General features: G+C 33.9%; 3 protein-coding genes across 5 annotated transcripts; 1 reads left to right on the top strand and 2 right to left on the bottom strand.

Annotated features, from left to right (window-relative positions):
- The first annotated feature begins 316 nt into the window (after positions 1-316).
- LOC143618769 (putative sodium/metabolite cotransporter BASS4, chloroplastic) lies at positions 317-3,908 on the top strand. Its single transcript, XM_077090866.1, has 14 exons — positions 317-699; positions 786-891; positions 1,573-1,680; positions 1,759-1,826; positions 1,909-1,987; positions 2,075-2,133; positions 2,227-2,295; positions 2,381-2,494; positions 2,705-2,726; positions 2,884-2,951; positions 3,050-3,135; positions 3,220-3,349; positions 3,448-3,549; positions 3,665-3,908. Exons 1-14 carry the CDS (start codon positions 517-519, stop codon positions 3,737-3,739), a joined length of 1,269 nt encoding a protein of 422 aa, XP_076946981.1. The 5' UTR covers positions 317-516; the 3' UTR covers positions 3,740-3,908.
- Positions 3,909-4,005: 97 nt separating this feature from the next.
- On the bottom strand, positions 4,006-7,639 carry LOC143618768 (diphosphomevalonate decarboxylase 1-like). The gene is made up of 10 exons (XM_077090865.1): positions 7,323-7,639; positions 6,261-6,459; positions 6,056-6,119; positions 5,706-5,769; positions 5,530-5,610; positions 5,305-5,391; positions 4,928-5,085; positions 4,784-4,832; positions 4,505-4,629; positions 4,006-4,410 (listed from the first exon to the last, which is right to left on the bottom strand). Exons 1-10 carry the CDS (start codon positions 7,536-7,538, stop codon positions 4,185-4,187), a joined length of 1,269 nt encoding a protein of 422 aa, XP_076946980.1. The 5' UTR covers positions 7,539-7,639; the 3' UTR covers positions 4,006-4,184.
- A 3,785-nt stretch (positions 7,640-11,424) lies between these two features.
- LOC143618766 (uncharacterized) lies at positions 11,425-18,532 on the bottom strand. Of its 3 annotated transcripts, XM_077090863.1 has the most exons (13): positions 18,239-18,532; positions 16,903-17,015; positions 16,529-16,593; positions 15,754-15,853; positions 15,527-15,598; positions 14,793-14,852; positions 14,585-14,714; positions 14,337-14,515; positions 13,154-13,338; positions 12,947-13,074; positions 12,641-12,867; positions 12,303-12,546; positions 11,425-12,214 (listed from the first exon to the last, which is right to left on the bottom strand). In XM_077090863.1, exons 1-13 carry the CDS (start codon positions 18,510-18,512, stop codon positions 11,589-11,591), a joined length of 2,403 nt encoding a protein of 800 aa, XP_076946978.1. In that variant the 5' UTR covers positions 18,513-18,532; the 3' UTR covers positions 11,425-11,588. The 3 variants fall into 3 exon arrangements, with proteins under 3 accessions (XP_076946978.1, XP_076946977.1, XP_076946979.1); XM_077090862.1 differs by having other exon boundaries at positions 14,337-14,714; XM_077090864.1 differs by lacking the exons at positions 16,903-17,015; positions 18,239-18,532 and having other exon boundaries at positions 14,337-14,714; positions 15,744-15,853; positions 16,529-16,541.
- Between the last annotated feature and the right edge of the window lie 5,964 nt (positions 18,533-24,496).

Below are 24,496 nucleotides of genomic sequence, written 5' to 3'. Positions count from 1 at the left end.
TAAATAATTAAGCGCGTTGAACAAAATTTATTTTAATTGTTAGTAATTCAATAACTAATACGATACTTATCATATATTTTTCTCATGATAAAGATTTTTAAACAATCACCAGCGAATTCTCTTTCTCTAGTCAAGAAGGTAACCGGCAAGTGCTCTCCGGTCTTCTATTTTCCCACCTCTATACAAAGTAATTAATTATTGGATATTTAAAGCGGTAATTGTTATTATATTACTCCATGACTCCTTGTGTTATAAACTTATAATTAAAATGTAAAATTGTTATGTGTTTGTTGTTATTAACGAGTGGTATTTAAAAACCGACGTAATAATGATAAAACTAAAAGACAAGTGTTGAGGTGGACATGACATTTTGGACGATCGATAGAACCAAAAATGATCCTTTAAGTTAAGGGCCACTTTGCGACTATAAAATAAACAAGGGGTTTAAAATCAAAATAATATGCAAATAACTAACTAACTGACTAGAGTAGTGAATGTGAGGCTGTGAGGCAGCCAATGGCGGGAACACTTCAAACCCTAACCAATCTCACCAGTCCGGTTACCGGAACCGTACATTTCCGATCACTTAACCACAAATCTAACAACCGCTGCTTCAACGTTATCAATTATAACTCATTGATACACCGGAAGCTGGCTCGTTCTGTTACAGTAATAAGAAACCACACGAATTCTGATCAGGTTCCGATCAGATTTAACTGAATTTATGTAGATTTTATTAATGATAGTTTATTTATTTGAAATAAACGGTAATTGTGTGGTTTTAGTTTCAGCAAAATGGTGGCGGCCCAGAGCAACCGGCTAGAAAGTCTGGTATCTTGGCCGTGGTAGAACCTCTATTCAGTTTTGCTTCTAACAATTTTCTTCCACTTGGTAATGATATAATACGATTAATTGATTATAATGTTTCAGTTAAATATAATTTGTTAGGGGTGCATGTAAACAAGCCGACTTGTTTAACTTACACATAGATCAAGTTCTGAGCTTTGTGTCTAAAGCTCGAGTTCGGCTTGTTTAACTTACACAAAGCTCAAGTTTGGCTCGTTTCAAGCTTTATTTCTAAAGATCGAGTTTGGCTCAAGAGTAGTTTTCAAGCTCGAGCTCCGCTTGTTTAATTTACAATTTACACAGAGCTCGAGTTCGACTTGTTTAACTTACACAAAGCTTGAGCTCGGCTCGTTTCGAGCTCTATTTCTAAAGCTCAAGTTCGGCTCATAGCCTATTTATTAATTATTTTCAATATATTAATTGTTATATATAATAATAGTTAATAAATAATTATGTAGTTATATTTCTCATAACTTTATAAGTTTTAATAGTAGTTATTAAAAATACATATATTAAATAAAAATTATGTAAATAATAGGCTCGCTCAAGCTCGATAAGTGATACTCAAGCTCCTTTATTAAACAAACTTATTTTTAGGCTCGAGCTCGATTAAGCTCAGGTCGATCAAGCTTTTTTACGAGCTGATCTTGAGTGGCTTGGATCGTTTACACCCCTAGATTCTGTTTCAAAGCCAGCATTATTTACTAAGATATCTGGTATGTACAGCTCTTGTTGGGGGAGTAGCATTGGGGCTTGCAAATCCCATTCCTGGTTGTCTTGCGTATAAATATCAGTTATCGAAAGTCAGCACTTTTGGGATATTTATCATATCAGGCAAGAAGCTAATTAAGAGTATTAGCTACTGCTAGCTTTACTTTTAATCAGCTTACTCTCTGCCTTTTCATGATACAGGATTGACGCTTCGTAGTGAAGATATTAGTGCGGCTGTTGAAGCTTGGCCGGTTGGACTCTTCGGGCTAGTATGAACTCAAATTATTTAAATATCATTTCAGTAGTATTAGTTGTAATTTATGAATACTAATCACATTATTGTCACTGCAGGCCTCAATTTTATTGTTTACTCCCAACCTTTCCCGAGTTATCCTGCAATTTCATCTCCAACCTCAAGAATTTGTTACAGGTGTGTTCATCAGTCATAAGTGTTTTATTTTCATAGCATTAATTAATCTTTGCTTATTTAGTTATTTATATTCTTTTTAACTTACAGGACTAGCTCTTTTTAGTTGTATGCCTACAACATTATCAAGTGGAACTGCTCTAACCCGGGTGGTTAATTGTTAAAATTCATTATTTACTACCAGTTTTGCATCATTATATTTCTGATAGTATAGTTAATTGTGGATCGACCCGCATATGCAGCTTGCTGGTGGAAATGCTGCATTGGCTCTTGCAATGACTGTAACATCTAGTTTGTTGGCCATTATGATTGTAAGTTTAAGATTTCTAAATTCTTTGTAGGATACAATCAACAATTATACAAAAAAAGACCTGACTGGTGACGGTATCTTTGTAGCTTCCGTTTTCTATATCGAAGCTGATAGCTTGTGGACTGGGGGCAACCGTCCCAACTGAAAAACTGTTCAGACGGCTTATCTTCACACTTCTAATACCTTTAATTTTGGGAAAGGTAATACCTTTTGTTGTCAACTTGATGGGCCTCATCAAATGTCCCATATTCTTAATCATGCAGTGGAAGTATCATGCCTTTTTTCTTGTAGAAAGGTAGAATAAGAGCAATTGTCATGCATATATTGTGCTTTAGACTGTACATAGTAGAGTGGGATGACACTTGTTATATGTTCAGGTTTAAAAAAGTAATGTTTTGGTTTCTTGACAGGCGTTTCAGGAATCCTTTAAAGGTGAATTTTCTTTTCTACACAATTCCGAAGCTATTGTTTATTTAAATTTTTTAAAAGAATAGGTTCATCATATTTTACAACTTAAGTAACCAAGATCTTAAATTGCATATGTGCATTGAGTTGTCTTCTTAATTCTTTCAATTCATATGTACTGCAGGGTTGGCAGATTTTGCTGATAATAACCGTAAGCTCTTATCAGTGCTGAGTGTATTATTACTCAGTTTGGTAAGCCTAATCTTTGCTTATCAAATATTAATTTCTTGCTATGTATTTTCTCAATTTAAAGCCAATCTCGTGTTTACTAAAATCATAATTTTATTCAGGTCCCATGGATGCAAGTAAGCAGATCAAGATACCTGCTTCTAATGGTTAAACCTGCAGCTTTTCTTGTAGCTGTCATGATGGGAGTGTATGTCCCCACTTGTCTAAACAAATAACATAACTGAAATGTGTAGATTTAACAGTATGACATAAACTTTGTGAACATCTACAGGCTTCTTCATCTCATACTATTAAGCTTCAATGCAATCTCAATACAGTGCCTGTGTGTGCTATCTGGTGGTAGCAATTCAATTTTTGGCAAGAAGGAAAACTTCACTGCCCTCTTACTTGTTGCTAGCCAGGTAACTAATGGTTTTATAAATTGTTATTATTATTATTTTTAATTAACAGTCATGTACTGCTATTTATTGAAACTGTAAGGGTGAAAAATGATTTGTAGAAAGCGTTACCAGTGTTGGTTGCGGTGGTGGATCAACTAAGTTCTACATTTGGGGAATCGGGTTTACTGATCATTCCTTGTATTGCAGCACATTTAAACCAGGTACTTATTCTCTAAATGTGAATTTAGAAACCAATCACTGAACACATTTGTAAGGTTTTCAAATTGGTATATCCGTTTATATCTAACTAGTAAAATCTTAATGCTTTGGGTTTAGATCATAATGGACTCTATTCTTGTAAGCTATTGGAACAAAAATGAACAGTCAGTTGGCAATGCCAAGCTTGCATAAGGCTTCAGTTATCAAAGATACAACCAACAGTTTTTCAGTCTATATTGTTCTTCATATTCTACTCAAGCGTGATCACGTCATGAGCGTAAATGTCATTACCTATTTTTCATGCCTTCTGGTAACTTTACATGTATCATAACAGGGAATTATTCTTTGAAAAACATTAATCAAATAGCTCAATATATCAAAATTATCATTATGCATTGTTTATTGTGTGAGAGAGGATCATTGTTAATTGCATATGGACATTAATAAAAAGAAGTCAGGAAGAAAAACAATTTATTCAGTTAACATGTTTTGGGTACATAATTCTAAAAATGGGTACAATGTATTGTTACACAGCTCCATACAAATCTCATTCTAAAATACTCAAATCTTCAGAAAAAAGCATTAGAAAAATGAATAAGACACAAGGAAATAAGCATTTTGAAAATTCAATTCTTTCTTAGTTGGGCAAGCCAGTGAGTGGGTCCAGGAGAGCCTGAGTTTCATCAGACAGCACAACCGGGCCACCACCAGGTCTCGTGCAGATGAAGTAACTAACATCACCCTTTGATTTCTGGGCTGGCGGAATGTTATCTTTGACTTCTTGGGGAGGGGTCAACGCCTCCACATCCTTCATATCCTTAATCCCAGCATCTTTTAGTATTGACTTGTCCCCAATTATGTAGCTGTCGAGTTATAAGAGGAAAAATCATAGTAATCATCAGACAGATGACAAAAAGCTTATTATACCAAGAGTCAAAACAGTTATCATTATCTTACCTGTCTAAATCAGTATCGGTTTGTGGAGGGAAGTTGTAAAGCAGCCTCTGGAGCAGAAGTGCTGCAGATTTTCTGTTTCGTGCAATCATAACCGCATTTGGCCCTGCATCAAAGGTATACGCCACCTGCACAGCTTCTCAAAGTTAGTCCTCACTCCACACGTTCTAAATACTATACATATACATACATGCATAGGCAAGGATTTAGATGTATGTATACGTGTGGTCTGTTTGGAGGGGTGTTTTACATAATTTAATAGGTTTAGAAAAGAACCCAGACCTGAGGTGTTCCTTCTGCACGATTCCATTTCTCGACACAGCTGATTATCCTGCAATAATATAACCATTTAGAGTTAACTTATTGTTCTTGGCTTCTTGCAGTGCTGATCCACGATTAAAATAGTATACAGAACTAGAATCTTGCCTATGCGATGTGTCATTCATGTAGAATATTGGGGGGCAAGTGTCAAGGCAGACAGCATGAAACTGATTGCTGTCGGTACAAGTTAGCCGCACAAAAGACGGAAAATCACGGTTTCGTATGGCTTCTTCCATTTGGACTATGCGCTTTGGCACAACTTCCTATCACAATAGAAGTAGAAAGTTTAACAATATTATATATTTTAAGTGCATAAATATTAGAAATTCCAAAAAAATATATATATATATTAAATCAATAAACCATAAGAATAGAATAGTAACATTATATATTTATATTCACCACAAAAGCAGTAAGATTATTTAAGTACGAAAGCAATGTGATTTTATGATCATGAATGATTAACGTGAATATTGATGTACCTTGGCTCTATGTTGGATAAGCGCACTAGTTTCGACAGTATCACGCATGCCTGAGGTGCTACTGGTTTCCTTCTGTCGGGCACTTACCTGTAAGCATCAGAAGCACCATTACCATGATGAAAAGAAAAATATCATGCTATTACTGTATTACATAATATAATTTTATCAACTAACAATGAAGGAAAAATAAGTTACAAGTTCAACAAGAAAAAACAAATAACATACCACAGCAATGATAATTACAAGTTCATCCCAATGTTTCTCATCTGCAAGTTGAATAGCAAGGCTGTCACTTCCATTATCCTCCTACAACCAATATAGAAATCTTAGTAAGAATATTTGGTCCCATAATGAAACACTTTTCGTAGAAGAAGCTATAACTTTCAAACACGAAAACTTACTTTTCCCATGTCCCACTTGACAAATCCACCATATAAGCTGCGGCATGCACTACCTGAACATTGCCTGCACATAATTTATGCATTGTAACAATTGTTTTCATCAATATACACTTGCATAAATTCCAAGTGAGCACAATAACATATAACAGATATAAAGATACAAGCATTTAAGTGTTTGACTACAATATATCTTAGAAAAAGTAGAAAATAACACGAATTCACTCATTGAGGCATTACAAGTGATAATAAATTAATAATAATAATGATGATAATAGCAAAAATAATAATAATATACAAACCACAGAGGCCATAACCAGCCGCCTCATAAAAACTGGAAAAAAGAAAAGTACCTAGCAATAGCAGAAAGTTGGCTGTTATCTTCTTTCAAATTCATCAGCTTGGCAAGAGAAAAAACTGCACACAAGTAAAAAAATTTGTTTATTTGTAATTGTATAGAATGGTCAACCCAACATAGGTGGTAATGACAACTATTTAATGTGGTTGCAAGTGGTTTCGAGTGGACATTTAATGCGGCTGCAAGTATGCAATTTTTACCTAGGCAAGCAAGACCAGCAGCTGAAGAAGCCAGACCAGCAGCTGTTGGGAAATTGTTGTATGAAGCAATGTGCAGATGAAGCTTTTGCCAATCTTCTTTCTTGATATGAATACCTTTCTTCTTATCTTCTACATCTTGGGCACGCGCTCGAATCTCTCTCAAACAACTTTGGAATCTACCTCCTTGTAGAGATATCTCCTACATTAACCACCAAAAAACATCAAGACTGAGAAAAAAAAACTGAATGATTTATGAACTCAAAGTTACATATGCTACACACACATCTGCAAGTTCGGTTTTGGTAAAACCAAACCAAAAACCGACACTTCGGTTTTCGGATGTTTGAAACCATTCGGTTTTGGTTTTTTTGGTTTTAACATTTGAGCTTGAAAATTTAGGCCCAAAATAATTAAATTTAGGCCCAAGTCATTTTGTTATTTTATAACTAATTGATTGCTATACATTTGTGCTAAAATATTTGAGTTACATGTTTAGTAAATTCTTATAAACTACTTAAAATAAAACATAACAAATGAAAACCTAGAAATTCAGATCCGCTCGTTTTTTCGGTTTTTATTACATGCAAAACCAAAACCGAACCGTAAGTTCGGTTTTTACAAAAACATAAAACTTAACCGTCACTTTTTGTTCCGCTTCGTTGAATTTTTGGGTTTCGGATTGGTTTCTTCGGTTTCATGCACACCCTAATCCGTGGCCAAATAAAAATGACAAGGTTTTATACAAGTTATTATACAAATGGCTGTATAACTTTTTAGTAAAATAGACTGATGTGACTAGCAGTGGGCAAAAACTCCAGATCAGGATCCAAATCCAATAGTGAAACCGGATTCACTCGAGTCGGATCCGATCCGCCAGTTTGGAACTATCACCATTGAAACCAATTCGGAACAATCCGGTTTGCAATTCAACGTGCCTGTGGACTGTGGTGTATCTATGGCAGCAACTATTACCAAATGTCAATCAACTCGCCTCGGTTACTCCGAATCAACAAAAGTATAGCCAGTCTAATCAAATCACAAACAACTAATAATAATAGATACCTTGCCGTTGAGCCACATGCGATCCTGATCAAAGCTAGGGCTGACAGAGACAGTAGTGGTGGTGCAGAGGTGAGTCGGATCGAGAGTGACACTGATACTATCATTAATCGGTAATATCAACGTCTCGTCTCGTTTCCCCCAGTACTTAATCACGGCTATGTTCGTTGGCGTCCGTGCTGTCGTCATCAGTATCCAATTCGCCGGTTCACCTCCCATTGTATTGTTGAAATAATAATAATAATAATAATAATAATACAATTAGATTAAAGATCTGAAGTTTATAGTTTATTTATTTAGAGCAATTGGGAGTGAAATTAGGGTTTTATAGATGTTTAGAGTTGACGGAGAGGAGTGAGTTTGTAGGTGGTTATTTATACGAAGTGAAGAGGTTGAAGGTACCCACCGTTGATGACTGACTGATGATACTTGTTTTGTTTCAGCAAGAGTGGAGTGGGCCCAATTTGGTAGCTGTTAATTACTTTCTGTTTTTAAACTTTCGACACTATGGTTTTTGTTATTTCATATATTGAATTTTGAAGAGGCTGCACTTTTTTACCCAAGGTGAACCCCCCTGGGTGGGTAAAACCACCTTTCAAATCACACATAGAAATGACATATAATGTCCCTATTTATAGCTGAACAATCAAAATAAACAAGAAGAAATCCACATTGAAGCTAAACGCGTGCACCAAAACTCTCGTCTCATGAACGGATCTCTCGCCCACATTAATTATTAACGTGACCATTAATATATAACGGGTTTGTATTTTTCGGGTATAGATCGGTTGTTGGAAAAACCCGGTTTCGGGTATGAAACCAGTTCCGGGTACGGGTTTTGGAACTGGAATGCATACTCACCGTACGCTACGGGTAGGGTCAGGTACTGATTCGGATTGTAAAAACCCACGTACAATGTTTTTTTTTCCGGTCCAGTTCCGAGTTTAGGTTTTTTGTGCACCACTATTTATAGGGGTAAACAAGTCGACACAACATATATAAGATCTATATAACAAAATGACATAGATGTTTAACTCTATAATTAGTTAAATTGCCTCATGTAATGGATGACATACTTTGTTAAGGATTTTATGGGTTGTAACTTTTGATAACTTCTATTTATAAGTTATGTCTTATTGAGTGTTGTTAAACGAGCCGTGTTAATAATCATGTTAAATGTGTTGTATCATTAATGTTACTGAAATGCTAATATGTAACCGAGCCAAAGCCTAAAGGTGTTGTGTTATTGAACAAATTAGATGTAGTCGTGTTCAGGTTGAATAGTTGCGTTAAACGTGTAATGTCGACACAAAACTACGTGTTATGTTATGTTAACTATAATCTAGTCTCGTTATAAAAGACATGGATGATAATGTTTGACATAAACACGAACTTGATAAAGAAATATAAATAGAAGAACTGGGTTGATTAGTTGTCTCGTTTAATAAACATATGATGTTTTGGTTGACATGTCTAACGTTTTAATAATGGAGTGATATTCAAGCTTGTTAAAACTAAATTGTTGAATCAACATAACCCGTTTACAATTAGAATTAAAAGTATATATATCTTTAAGTTTTATACTCTTCCTAGTAACTAGTTGTATTTTTATGCTTTGGCCACTAATATTTTTATTATTTGGATGTATGACCACTCATTGTTCTTCTGTAACCATTATTCCATTATTTGGATTAGAGCTAAAAGGATATTTATAATGAAAAGAAGCCCCATCACTTGGACTACTAGGTAGCTTGTATAATTCAAAATACATTGTAGTCCATCTTTGACACTTCATACAAAGAAAAACATACTAAATAAAATAGTATTTACATATTAAGAAAAACATCTTTACTTTTATTTTCCTAAAAAGAAGAAGAAAAAAAGAATATTAATTTCTTTTAACTACCCACATCCTTAAACAAGATGTTAACCGTTCAAACCAACTTCAGCGTTCCAGGTTTGACTCAACCAAGAACACCATAAGAAGGAAACCCACAACAATTAGACCATGTGTGCTGGATGGAACCCCTATGTGAGTGTTTTTCATCATCATATGGGTGTTTTACAACAAAGTGGTGTAGTGGATGAAGCCCCTCGAATCATTACTTATTACTTTATTTTAAAAAAAGCAAATACAACAACCAATGCTTCGTGGGAAGCACCCCCTACATCCAAACACCCCAATGCGCCCCGGGGGTGGTGTTCCAGACGCTTTGGAGGCGTTTTGAGTGGGAAAAACGTCTCACTACGCATGGTCTTACAGAGTATAAACTTATGTTAAAAATAGTCGGTATTATCAAATCATTTAGCGATTATACATGAACAAATAGGTAAAGATGAACAATTATATATGTAGGCGTATTTGTTAGGAATAGAGGGGTCATAAGCTAAAATCATAACATAATTTTAAACCAACTATTTACATGTTTAAAAATATATTAACTATTAATTAAGAACAATGACCGAAATCAACCAAATCAACGAATACTTGTAGCATTGTACTCAAGCTTTGAAGATATCAAAAGGTTGTTTGTTTATGTTTCATATGTAGTTTATTTATTTGATGCTGATTATTGTATAGTGCGTGTTTGTTGCAACTAGATTTAGATGGTTTAAGAGATTAAGCATCACGTGATGGATATTGATTTTTATTAATTTATTATGATAAATCTTGTCTTCTTTTGATATCTTATTGTAGTTATAATATAAGGTGTAATGATTTACAATTTTACACAATTCGGGTGCAGATTAGCATATTTTTCCACATAAATATCATACCCAATATTATTAAAGATATCGACGTCTAAGTCATTTTTTTTAACGGCCAACTAAGTAACGCCGGATATCCCGTACGCGGCCCCCATTGGCTAAAGGTAGCCCGAGCGGGCCACTACTCCGGACGGACGGAGCCCCTAGCGGTCCACCTGTTGAGGGATTCACCAGATAAAACCCGACCCCCACGCCCGCCAAACGGCACGACAGCGAGGAGCCGGTAAAACCGGGTGAGATCATGACTCGAACCCTGGCAAGCCATAAAAACATGAACGGAAACTAGATTGAAGTTGGTAGCTTTTGTCCGTCCCTTTAATAAAGTATAATCAAGACGTATTTTGTTTTATTACATGTTATAATTTTAAATTTCACTCGTTTGAAATATTTGAGACAAAACTAAATCAGACTTGCTTGTATTTTTGATAAAAAAAAATAAAAATTAAAAGAACATATTAACTTCTTTTTTTTTTAATTCTCAAAACTGTGTACACTTTTTATAGTATAAAACTGATCTTATTGCCATGCCATTAAATCAGATTTCATATTTTGGTTGACTTAGGCATTGAGGTATATATTCAAGCTTCTTAATTCCAAATAGACATTACATTACCCCATTTCAATACAACTAACCTTAAGAAAATTGTTCAACCTCCCCTTTACCTCTCTTTATTTAATGTAAAACTGATTCTTCCATTAATGTGGTTGTGTGTAGAGGATTTTAAAGTGCATTAACATTTAAACTCGCCTTGCATTTATCGCCTCTTAACCCATAAAAAGAGTGGTATAACACTCGTTAACCTTGCCACTCAACTTTAACGCCCTTTTTGTTAAGGCATACCCCTTGTACTCAAAAACCATGAAAACTTGTATCTTCAAAGTTGATATTAATCAACCGCCCCCACATAAACTTAAAAGCTGGTTTTAATTTACAAACTTTCTTTTCGTGACCACGTTTTCCTTCATGAAACATGAGTTTTATAACATCAACAGGGAGAGCACGTGTATGCTTTTATGTTCTTTTGGACCCCCATATAGCTACCATGTCCAAACAAATATCCAAAAGGATTTGTGAAACAAAATAACATTAGACTTGTTAAAATTGTAAAACTATAATATTACCCTTATAAAATATAGAAAAAGTTTTTTTTTAATAACAAATATACAAATGTTAAATGTTTAAAAAACGTCGACTACATTAATTATTTTCCTACTTATAAGTTATAAACAAATTTTTAAATTATTTACATAACATATTTATATTAATACAAGCGCAAAATAAACTCAAATCAAGTTAATAAATATAAAAAAGATCATACATACAATTTTTTTTTTTTTTTTGTAAAACTTCATTTTAACAAGTTAACCCCATTACCAGAATACTCTAAAATTTGTCACTAAATTTTTAATTTCATATTTCAAACATTTTGCATTTGCAAGAAAATACATAAAACATGTTACCTCCATGGATGCTATCAAAATTTTTGATCCCTAATACTATTAATCCTCATCAGAATCTGGTTCCACGTCAACAATATCTGGAAGCTCGTCCGTCGAATCATCACCATTATCACCTAAATCGAACTTCAACTCCATACCTCCCACGGGACCCGATACCAATGCTTTACCTGTCGGCTCTGAAATACTCGCCTTCATGTTGTCCGACGCACGAAAGTCAACCGTTTGACTTTGACTTTCAGACTGCTTGTTAACTTCTTCAGCAGATTGTGTTTCCACCAAAATCCCCTTTCCTTTATCATCATTTACCACTTCAATGGAAACAGACTTTTCTGCTATTTCTGGCGTGATTTCATTATTTTCTGGCTCGGTTACAGGTGGTTCGCTTCCATCATTATCTTTTACCCATTTTTCATACAGATCATCATTTTCTGATTCTGGTTTTTCAGGCTCGTTTCTGGACCCGCCACCTGGATATAAGTTGTGTTTTTCAGCACCAGAGTATGTAAAGTTCTCCATAAACCTGTTTTTTACTCCATTAGCGGGGTAGTCGTTTATTGAAGATCCAAGATCTATCAATGGAATGGCTCTCGGGTGTATTAAAACTTCCAAAGCCATTATCGCGTGTGCACAAAATTCTGCAACTTTTGTTCCTGTTTCTTGCCTACCTGCATATGTTGTAACAAAATTAAATTGTAGAGCTGAATGCTACAGGTTAACATTAAAGACAAAATTTGCTAAAAATAAGGTCGATACCTTTACGGTAAAGCTCAAGACCGTGGGCCAGATACGGAAGGCGAATACGTCCAGGAGAAAGAAGAGACGCCAAAAGAGCGCGTAAAGAAGCAAGCTGAAAATCAGCCCAAGTGGAGCTACTGTTGTGTGAATTATAAATATCATTTGCTGGTTTTACTAATCCGCCTTTACAAGCATCTGTAGCTACAGTTATAACAAGTGAGTCTACACTTGGTCGCCAGCTGTTAGATCCCGATGCACCACCCTGCCATCAACAAGAAAATTGCAGTTTACAGAAGCATAAAACACAGAAAGTTTAGAGTTGACCGCATTTAGTCAAACAGCACATGCATGCATACCACGGTTAAAAGTGTTTCTAGTGCTTCAAGTGCAGCAACCTTGACAGCAATTGGAACAGGGTGTTTGGGTAAATAACTTGTTTCAGCCTGATTTCCAAGGAGCATATTTGTCATTTCATGTTTTCTTTTCTTTTGAGTTGATTCTGAATTACTACCACGATCACCTACTGAATCCAGATCAATGGAAGCATTGTTTACAACATCTTCGGCTAGGTAAAGTGACAATCCTGCTCAATTACACAACCACAATTATAAAAAGAATGAACTTGTTTAAAGTTTTAAATCGAATAAAAGTTAACAGCTTACCAACACCCATGGACAGCAGCATTAACTTTATGAGAGCATAGAGTTTTATCCTAAGTTGGGGTGATTCACATTTCCCAAGATACTCTGTTACAATTCGTATAATGTGTGCAGCATGTGGTAACAGTTGACTGCAAAGAGAAGAACCATGTTAAAACACGTTGGCAAGAGAGATGCGTTTATTATTAAAGAATGTAATTTATAGGTCACCTGCGTGCTTCCTTGACAATGCCACATAGGATATCCAAACTATGAGAATGCTGAACGGGGAGTTCTAAGCATACATATTCCTGTTGCATTGAAGTTATAGTTGGGTACAAGGTTTGTGTCAAGGAACCATCCACCATCAGCACTCTTTCAATAAGCATTAATAATAACTGAATAGGAACTTTAGCCTGCGATAAGAAAACAAGGAAATTTAAATAACGTTTACGCCTTTAGATTAATCAAATGTGAAGTTATATGTAGACATTTCAACATATTTACTTATGGATTGGTTGATTCACGTTATATTTTAACCCTAACGGGTAACAATGGGGAAATAATGCAGCTGAAAAGAGATTTAAGGGGGTGTTTGGGATTCCTTATTTTACCTCCTTATAACTTTTCATTAAGTTAATAAGTTACACAAGTGTAACTTATGAAACTTTTCCTCTCGCAGTATAAGCAATCCCAAACACCTTATTAATTCTCAAAAAGTTTATAAGTTATAAGTTAGTAAAAATAAGCAATCCCAAACACCCCCTAAATACTCAAATTGGCAGAACAGATAGAAAGTCACACAAACTGTTTTCCAAACCTCACTAATCAATTTATTTTAAAGAATTAAGACTACTTTCAAAATAATAAAATTTTAGAAATGCTAAACATAGTCCTTAAAGATGTGATTATCTGAAAGAAAAACACAGTTAAATTCTGTAAGTTGGTTGCTAACTTTAGCGATATGCTGGCTAATCAAAAACTTTTCTTACCAAAAATAAACATGTTATGCTTGTTACTCACATTCCTTTATTAGTTTATTTAGCATAACAACTATATACAAAATGTAATAACTAAAGTTATGTTTAACTCTAATGAGTCAAACCCGTAACACAAAAATTACAGACTAATGAAAAGTCACACGTGTTAAATGAGTCAAAAGTCACCCAAAATACAATTTTGTAGCATATGATCTCCTAAACCATTTTAACAGAAAATCTATATAGGTTTTTAAATAACGTTTGCCGTTTGGTAATTATATTTGGCACACTAACCATCAATAACTGCTAAATAATTTTGACATAATGTGTTTCAGATCAACCGAGTACGAACCGTTACAGCACACGCAAAAATAAACTGTTTTGATCAGTTAACCACAAAAATGTGAAGGTCAGTTAACCATAAAATGTGGTACCTGAGCGGGATAAGAAGTTGTAAGCATTGTAGAGCAGCAAAGCATCAGAGAAGATATACTAGCCATAGAAACCCGTTCTACCCTTGTTGACTTATTAGAAATGTCAAACATCGACAGGCCTCCAAGAGGAGCAGGTGGGTCATTTCCTAGAGGGATTAGCGCCCTCATGGTTTTAGTTTCTGCAGTTAGTAAACATAAAAAAAGTAAGTACTTGTCAAACATAAACAAAATAAGTCTTATCAACTTACCTTCTTCTAAACCTTGGAATGCATCATTCAGAAGAACATTAATAGCTATTAACACCTTCTGAATCATCAAATACCAGCTGTCTGCGTCCCCTTTTGATTTGGGAAGTAAAGATAAGCAAACAGCTAGTTTCTGGTCATTCATAAGTAAAATGGGTCAAACATTGTCAAATCTACAATCAAATGTCAAAGCATTAAAAAACGGTCTAACCTTCACCATTTGAGCATTGCATTTCCCAGACATAATCTTTGTAACAATAGCAGTTTCAGCCTGCCAAACAAATTTTCAAACATCAAAACTGTATATTGAAGATATACAGTTAAAACCATAATTGCTGAATATTGAAGATAGCAAGTGAAAAATAATGTCTAGTAACAAACAAGCATATTCAAAAAACTTTTGGTTTTCATGTTTTGAACATTTTGTAATTCAAGTTTTGAAAATACATTTGACACTTGACTCTTCTAGAACTTTTAGTACTAATTAGATGATATTATATGTTATATAATAGGCTAATAGCTTTTGTTTTATTTTATATGAAGAATAGTATTATTTTTCTTATACAAAATATATTTTATTTTTTTATTTAAGTGCACTTTTTTTTCTTAGGCCCTCACTTTTTTTTGCGCCTTGCGCCTAAGTCCAATGTGAGGACTATGCGCCTAGCGCCTTTGATAACTATGAGTTTATGTTAGCATCTTCATAACTTTCCTATTAGGCCATAACAACAAATGATATGTGTCATTAATTGCTTGATATTATTTTATGGTCATACTGCAAGTTGCATAAAGTGATAAGCTAAAAACGGATCATATATATTTAATTGCTATTATGCTAAGACTAAATAAATTAATAGTTCCAAAAATTTTGTTCCATTCGAGTGTTCATATGCTAAAACAAACAAGATCATTGGTCACTTTGAAAAAAAGAGACAGGCAACTTACAGAATCATAATTCTTCTGGAGGGATGATGGAAATGAAGTCAAAATCGTGCATAACAAATTAACAGCTCCGTCCTGCAGAGAAGAAACAAAACAGTTGTTTACCAGAAGCAAAAAAAAACATGTTTCATAATACGGGCATTTGCAAAGAAATACTTTTTTTCTGATGAGGGCTTTTTGTTAGCCTCAGAATAAAAATAAAGATAAATAATGATAATACCAATACATACAGCATCAGAGCTATCCTCTTGTATCAGCTTTAAAACAGTTTGAAGAAGCTTTGCAGCATGTGAAGATCCATCTCTCTTCATATTTGGAAACCCACTCAACCTAGTTCAGGTGAAAACAAGTAAAGGTTACAATTTATTGTGTATATTAGAATTACACAAATACTCTTTATATAGTTAACATTAATACCAGTCCCGAATAATACGAAGTAACAGCCCCGCAAAATAAGAAGTAACAGCCCCGCAAAATTAAGAGTGTCGGTATATTTAAGATATCATAACTCTTATGTTTCCACATGTGGCGACATTCATGTTTTTTTAAGTAATTGTGAGTTATGTTACACTCCACTTATCCCGAAAATAATGCAACGTTTAATTTCATGTATAGAGTCCTTAAATAATATTCAAATGCTTAAAATACCCATAAAATTTGAAGAAATTTGTGAACCAGAATGAATCTTACTAATATCTTATAATGGTTGTTAATGGGCAAAACACGTAAACTTAAAATGGAAAGGTTACGACATGCTTCAAGCATAAAAGTTATAAAACATATAGTGTTTTCAAAGAATATCAATAATCCTCAAAAATAGTGGCAACAACCAGTCAAACAAGATAAATTTAGAGGTTAATAAAAGTATCATGTGTGTTTACATTATTTTTCACTGTCTCGGCAACCACTTCTTAGTCTAAATCTTAATAACCACAAATTAATGCAAAGCTTCATTTCTGAACAGTATTATGTTTGTAATTTGGCTAGAACAAATTAAAAACATACCTTGTAAGAAGATCTGAGATTGAGCCACAACATGCAACTTTCACAAGGTTAGACCCTGCAGGAGCCTGATTTATATGCAAGATCAAAATTTGTGTTAGATAAAAAAAACATCAGCTTTTAACAATCTTTAAAAAAGCACAACCTTGAAATTGGAGCAAAAAACAGTTTCTTATTGTTTTTAACAACATTTTCAGAGACCGAAAAAAATTAATTTTATTTAAGAACCATTGCACGAAACTGATAATATTTGAAATTCCAAAATAGCTCGGGAAGTTGAATAACCTCCTATCCTTTGACATTACATGCACGGTGCACCATAAACACAAATATTAATCAAACTATAAAAGCAGAAGAAAGACTAAAGTCCTAAATACCTGAAGATGTGTAAGCAACTTTTGAAACCAAGCAGAGTAAGATGCAAGGAACCGTTCAGAACTGCATCCTTCACAAGTCACGCCTAACAAACATATTCCAGCCCAGCATTTATCTGGCAACACCACACATATCGAAAAGTTAGATTTACAGTTATGAACTAGACTACAAACTACATGAAAGGTGTGTTTGGGATTGCTTATTTAAGTGAAAAAGGACTTTTGATTAAAAGGACTTATAAACTTATGAAATTTTGAAAAGAAGTTTTTAAAAGAATGTTTGAATTAGCTTATATGTTGGGGAAAACCAAAATGACCAAAAGAGACACTCTTTTTTAAAAGGAGTGTAATAAGGTTTAAGAGTGAGAGGGGTGTAATAGGTAAATCAAACTCATTAAGTTAATAAGTTACATATTCCTAACTTTTCAAAACCCCTCTCTTTTGCCTTCACCATAAGTTAAAATCCATAAGGCCTTATGGTTTGCCAAACACTTTATACACCTTATTAACTTTTCAAAAAGTTTATAAGTTATAAGTTGATGAAAATAAGGAATCCCAAACACCCCCGAAAACAATCATACCATTATATTCCCTTCTGTGAACTAACCAATATATTCTGTAACTTACATTTTAGCTGCTTAAAGTCTCTAAATTTAAACCATAATTCACGTAAACCTAAACTCAAGTAAGACATTTTATTTGAGCAGAGGACTGTAGACGAATCGAACGTTCGATGAACTGTTCGGCAGGAAATTCATATATGTTCATTTGTTTAATAAATGAGCAAGGAATTTCATTCGATTAACTAAATCAACGTACATGAACACAATCCATGTTCGTTCAATTGTGTTCGTTTACGTCCGTTAATGTTTGCTTGATTATGTTTCTTCATTGAATACTTTTCAATGACTTATCTAATCTTATCACAGATTTAAGCAAAGCTATTAACTATAAAACAAAATTATATATGAGAATTATGTAATTAAGTTACATGTAAAATTTTTATACAAATACGGATGTGAAAAAAAACACCAACACAAACTCGTAACTGGACCTAACCGTTGACACTAACCATTTTCCATTATCCTAATTACACAAAAACATTGTTTTGCATTCACTTGTGTTTGTTCGTATGTGTTCGTGAACCGTTCACAAACAAGTTCATTTCCTTACGAACGAACACAAACAATAAACTACGCTCAGTTAGCCGTTCTAGAACCGTAACCTTGTCCGATAAAACTTAACAAACGAACAAGAACAAAGCAAACATAAACAATTAGGCTTATGACCTAAAACATAGACCTAACAGCATTACTTATAATGCAAATTGAATAGAAACTCACCATATTACTAGACACCAGCATTAGCACACGGTCAACCCAAAGGTCAACAGCTGACTTCCATTTTTCAATCTGTTTTTTATTATCAGCAGATTGAAGAACTTGTTCAGACAACAGTTGATGAGTTCTGATTGCAGAGGCAACGTATAGAAGCTTCGATGAATCGCCCAATTGCTGCTTCTCTTCGGGAAAGTGTTCGTTGATTAGAGAACGGAGGAGTCTAGGTTTTAGAGCCACGTCATACAGGTTCTGTGCATAGTCAAATGCCGCCATTGTTGAGCTTGACCTCTGCAAGTATTAGAGCCTGTGAGGTTTAGGGGTGAAGCTAGGGTTTATGTAAATTGTATTGACAATATATATATATTTTTTACTCTTGTAACACTTCAATAAACCTTGTATTGCATATTTGACCCTCATTTATTAAATGTTTTTCTATTTACTGTCACAGTCCAGGGGACACTTTTACCCGAAACCCGAAACTCAACCTGAGAAAACACGTACCCGAATTCGAACTAACCCGACCTGAAAAACCCAAACCTGAAAAAAGTCTAACCCGAACCCGAAGCGAAATAATTCGGGTTGGTTCTCGGGTTTGATTTATAAGTGTTTGGTCAACCCGAATAACCCGAATAAACTTTTAGTTTTGAAATTAAATATATTTTTAGCTATAATAGGCTTGGTCTTAACCACTAACGTTATCAAAATCTAGTTCTACCCGATTGTTGTCATTACAACTATTATAGATCGTTTGTTTATTGTTAATTTATGTTTCTGTTTATTACTAATAACAACTGTAGTCGAACATCCCAATCACGCCTGATTGAAGACGATTATGGTTCGAGTTAGTTTTACTCTACTTTTGGATAGTTGTATCAAGTTATATTGGTTTATTATTTGATTATTTGCTTACGAGCAAAGAATAATATGTTGTTTTTAAATTTTGTTGTTTTTTGTTTTGTTTTATAGGATACTCGAAACCCGAAAAACCCGAACCCGAAAAACCCGTTAGATATTCGGGTTGGGTTTCGGGTCAAGATTTAAAACTTTGAAACACGAATAACCCGACCCGAAAAACCCAAAAAACAAACCCGAAGAACACCCCTATCACAGGCAGTGTTGTAAAAATCGATAGTCGGTAGTCGGGTGGTGGGCTGGGGACTAGCGATTAATCGAGATTAATCGGGATTAATCGGATCAGACTTTAACGTGTATTTTTCAATTTTATACATACACATACATTTTTATGTAATTTTCATTTTCAGTTTTATACATACACAAACATATTTTGCCCAAAAATTCGCTGAAAACTCGCCGGATCCCCCTGAATTTGGTCGGAATCTCTCCAGAAACCATTGATTTTTGTCGGAATCTCGTCAGAAGCTGTCAACCAGATTTGACCGTTGACCGATTAATTAGCTGACTAGCCCAAAATTATCAGTGAAGTGGGAGCTATGGATTAATCGGTGTCTTGTCGGGATTTTTGCAACACTGATCACGAGAGATTTCCGTGTGGTGTGACGGAGAATATAGACACTGGTTATCACGTAACAAATTATTTTTTAAATTAAAAAACTATATCGGTATCATACTCAAACGAAATAAACTGATAGTTTTTATTAATGTATATTTTAAAAAATGTTAACATGTAGAAAGGTTATGGCAATTAAAAACTCATGGGAGAACTTAGTTTTTAAGTTAACAACATGTTTAAAAGGATTATACAATAAGTTTTAAAAGTTGTAATTACTTAAACTCTTAAAGTTATGTGTGACTACATTTTTGACATAGCCGTATGTATTATTATAATATAGTATAGATTAAGCATTATAATGGCAAAAATGTTTATATTAAATGTAAGGAGAATAAAAAAAAAGAATAACATTAAAAATTAAATTACCTGATAAAATAATTCTAGTTCTTCATTATGGTGTACATGAACACGGGCTAACCAACTTTAAAGCGAATATTAATCACAACTAACAAACAACTACAGTTATTTTATAGAAGCAAAGCTTTTCGAGTTGGTCTTGAATTGAATTGAGAACTCGTTATATATTTGTTACATGTGTTTGCGCTTAACTTTGGTAACTTTTACAAAAACGTTGTGGTTGTGTTACCGTTTTCTACTTGATAAGTCAAAAACATCATCAAAACCACTGGGTCTTGAACTCTTGGTTATGTAGTAGTGCGGTTTGAACCAAATTTTATCTCGGTTTACTACCAAATTTTTGGGCTTTGACCGAAGTGTTACTTTTGGGCATCATTACCAAAGTTAAAACAAGTAAACAACTACAAAGCTAAAAGGACAAATAGACTTGGCCCTTTAGGCCCAAACTATTATTCTTCACGCCTAAACAACATAGACTTTAAATTAACCAAAAAAGCCTGCATAAAAAACAAAACTAATGAAGCCGAATTTAGACAAAATTTAGAATTGTGTAGGAGGAGGTAGGGTCCCAGACACACCTACAAGAAATAGAAGCCTCTGCGGGAAGGTCTACGCCTTCCGTGGAACATCACCACTTGATAAATCCAAAAACAATGAGAGAACATGACGACGGCGGAAGTCTCACCTTACGCCATGCGTCACTTCTGTCACTCTAGAAGGATTGACGACTTGACTCTAAGTATCATCCTTGGTATGGTATAAAAAGGGAGTATCTTGATGAAAGAGACATTCAGTCAGTAAAAAGACGACAACACAGCAATAGTACTACATAGTATGAATGACACCATCGGTTAGTTGCTTTATCCGTCAACTTTCCTTGAGCACGTGCAAGCTCGTTGATTGGTGGATCCTCTGACAGCGCAGCTGACGCACTTCTTATCTCCTATCTTTCGGCTATAAATGCCATCCTAACACCAACGGTAAAAGGGTTTTGATTCATACGCAAGTATTCACTAGTACTTAGCTCTCGTAAATTTTACAGGCACCCATACTTATTCCCACGTCGGATGGTGGTTACGAGAAGAAACCCCCCCCCCCCCTCTCATTCTCGTAACTAGCTCACATTGTTCTATTTTACATATTACTCCGCTCAGATCAACAAGATTGTTTATTACCCCCGTGGGAAAGACTAACTTTAGCATAATGCCTAGCTATCTAGGCCGAGGGTTAAACTAGTGTTTCTTCAGTGTCCAATTAAACTAAAATGTTTAGAACTTAAAATAATAATAATAATAATAATAATAATAATAATAATAAATTAAAGTTTTAAAACTTCAAGAGTAAACTGCGATTTTCGTCCTTGTGGTTTGTCTAAATCTGCGGTTTTAGTCAATAGTTTCAAATTTGCGATTTTCGTCCCTGTGGTTTCATTTCACCTGCAATTAAACCCGATTTCATTAACCCCGTTAAGTCTGATTGTTAACCCATCAACTTACCCTTCACGTGAGGGCAGTTTTGTCCTTTTTTCCCCAAATACACCCAGCCCCTCACGTGATGGGGCTTGCGAATTACGACTGATGTTTATTTGGGGAGAAAAAGGACAAAAATGCCCATCACGAGAGGGGCACACTGATGGGTTTAAGGATCAAACTTAACGGGGTTAATGAATTTGGGTTTAATTGTAAGTGAAATGAAACCACAGAGACGTAAATCACAAATTTGAAACTATTTGACTAAAACTGCAAATGTAGACAAAGCACAGGGACGAAAACCGCAGTTCACTCGAACTTCAATTAGGTTCCAAAATTGGTTGAGTGACGCCTGCTTATACTAGTTGAGTACCACTTAAGGTTCCGGATCAACTTTCATAATCAAACGAATTAAAACTCAAGGAGCACCTCTGAGAGTGAGACATTGTATTGTGTCTATGTAACGATTGGACATAAACACTCAAATGTGGCACAACTAGTTTAAATTCTTTCAGAAGCGAATGCTATGGAATATTCCATTCTTGTAGCAGCCACCACTTTAGATCATGCTCCTCTGCAATTTCTGGCTCCATATTCTGGCTGTGCCATGGGGGAATATTTCCGCGATAATGGAATGCACGCATTAATAATCTATGATGATTTGAGTGAGCAGGCGGTGGCATATCGACAAATGTCATTATTGTTACGCTGACCACCAGGCCGTGAGGCTTTCCCACGGGATGTTGTGCAGAAGTTAGGATCAACTGTCATTTGCCGTTATTGTGTACAATATATAATAATACTTTGTAGTAATTATAACAGGTTGGTTTATAATATCATACATGGACAATAGAATATAGTTCTACACTGGTTTATTCCTTTTACTTTAGTAATATGAGTATATGTATATGACATCATTATGGCGAACATATTATGGTTAAAACTGGTATACCAAAGATTGAGTCTGGGTCCCTATAACTCGATAAGGTTTGGGGTCAAACCGATTCGAAGCTAATATTGTATTAACAAGTATTATACAGTCTAGTAAATCGTATTCTAAAATATTAAGTGGTATGGTGCAAGTGTGCCATTGCACATCACTCGTTGTATCGATTAATCGACTTTCTAACTCATTTTTTCTCTTTGCATGTTTATTTTTTCATTTCTTAAGTTTATAAGTTAATTATAACTCAACCAACCCATTATTAAAGTAAAACATCAAAAGTATCACCAATATCTTTTTCACACAGTAAATGTAGTTAACATCATGATTAAATAAGGTCAAGGGAAGAATGGGTGTTGTCTATGTCGTTAAAGGTATACTACCGTTTCACTTTCATATGTTCTAGGTTTACTTCTCGAACATCTTACATGAAAAAATGTTACAATAATTAAATTAGGCATAGTTTCACTTATTACACATCTACAATTATAATAAAAGACTACTTACTTGTGCCACTTGTCACTCTCTTAACCATTCTCATTTTTTAATATTTTTTCAAAAACATAAATTCAACAAACATTATTTTGGATCTGGTCAACTCATTTACAATACTTCCAAAAAATTCGAATTCTTTGTTTATATGGAAAACTACAATCACGATTTACTGGCTATTTAAAACTTTTCATTATGTATTTTTTCATAGCTAAGATACCATTAGTTGTTTGTTTTTTCGTTATTCATATTTGTGTTGATTATATTTTGCTTAATGTGCAAAATTTTAACATTTTCATTAAAATCACTTTATTTAATAATTTTAAAATTAAGAGAATTATAGGTAAGTATTAAAACCATTATTAGTTTTAGCTGAAACTTTGGAAATCTACAATTCTGGTTTTCTTGCTAAAATTCTAATCATACGAATAATTATTAGTTTTAAACCTTAAAATCAAGTATTAAATTATATGTTTTTCCTTATTAATACATATATAAGTGTGAAAACAATCATGGTTTACTATGTGTTTAATATTTCAACAACTTTCCAAATGAAATTATCTAATCACACGGGGTGTATCAAATTATAGATATTCATTATTTAACACTTTTAACTAATATAAATGTTAGTGATTTGATTTTTCAGTTTTTCCTAAATATAAATCAATAGATTATTTTAGGTAGATTTTTTTCAAGAAAGAATTCCAAGAGTCTAATATGATCAAGCTATAATAACAGTTTTTTTATTTAATATGGTCAGCTCATTTACCATGCTTGTTTTCTGTAAATCTGAATTCTTTCGTTATTTTGAAAACTACAATCATAATTTTTTAATTGTTTTAAATTATTATAGAGATAGAGATATATAAATCTAATTAAATATTGCAACTTCTTCTTAAGATAATCACTAATCACACGATATTAGTATTCAAAGTTTAAAACATTCTTTATCTAATATTTTCAAGTACTATATATAAGAACATCCTGTGGTACTTTGCTAACTCATACAGTAATCAAAGTTTTCACAACTATGGCAAACATGTTAGTATGTCTTTTTCATATTTATGCCAATTGCATTCCTTGTGTAATACTTTCAACTATTTCATATATTCCTTGATTATATGACTTTTAATCATAATAAATTAAAACAAAAAACTTGAAATATTTCGATACATATCGGTTGGTGACAGCAAATTTATCATGCTCATTCAACTTCCGATCCAATTAGTATAATACTTTGTATTAAAATTCCGTTAGTATAATATTATTAAAAGTATCCAATTTAATAAAAAAAATAACCAACATATATCTTTTTACTTGAAAGAACCCGTGTTCTTACATGGACGGTTATATGTTGCCTTGTCAAGAGTTACAAGCAGGCATGTGCTAGAGAATTTGATTCTTGATAAATAAGGTAATCTGATACAAGCACAAATGTAGTATACAAGGAAATGTTCTTATTGTC

Source organism: Bidens hawaiensis, unplaced genomic scaffold, assembly GCF_021521415.1.
Source record: "Bidens hawaiensis isolate Kalapana, Puna unplaced genomic scaffold, B.hawaiensis_p1.1 tig00002338_1, whole genome shotgun sequence".
NCBI lineage: Eukaryota > Viridiplantae > Streptophyta > Magnoliopsida > Asterales > Asteraceae > Bidens > Bidens hawaiensis.
Note: the sequence above shows the minus strand (reverse complement) of the source record. Positions and strands in the feature narration are given on the sequence as shown.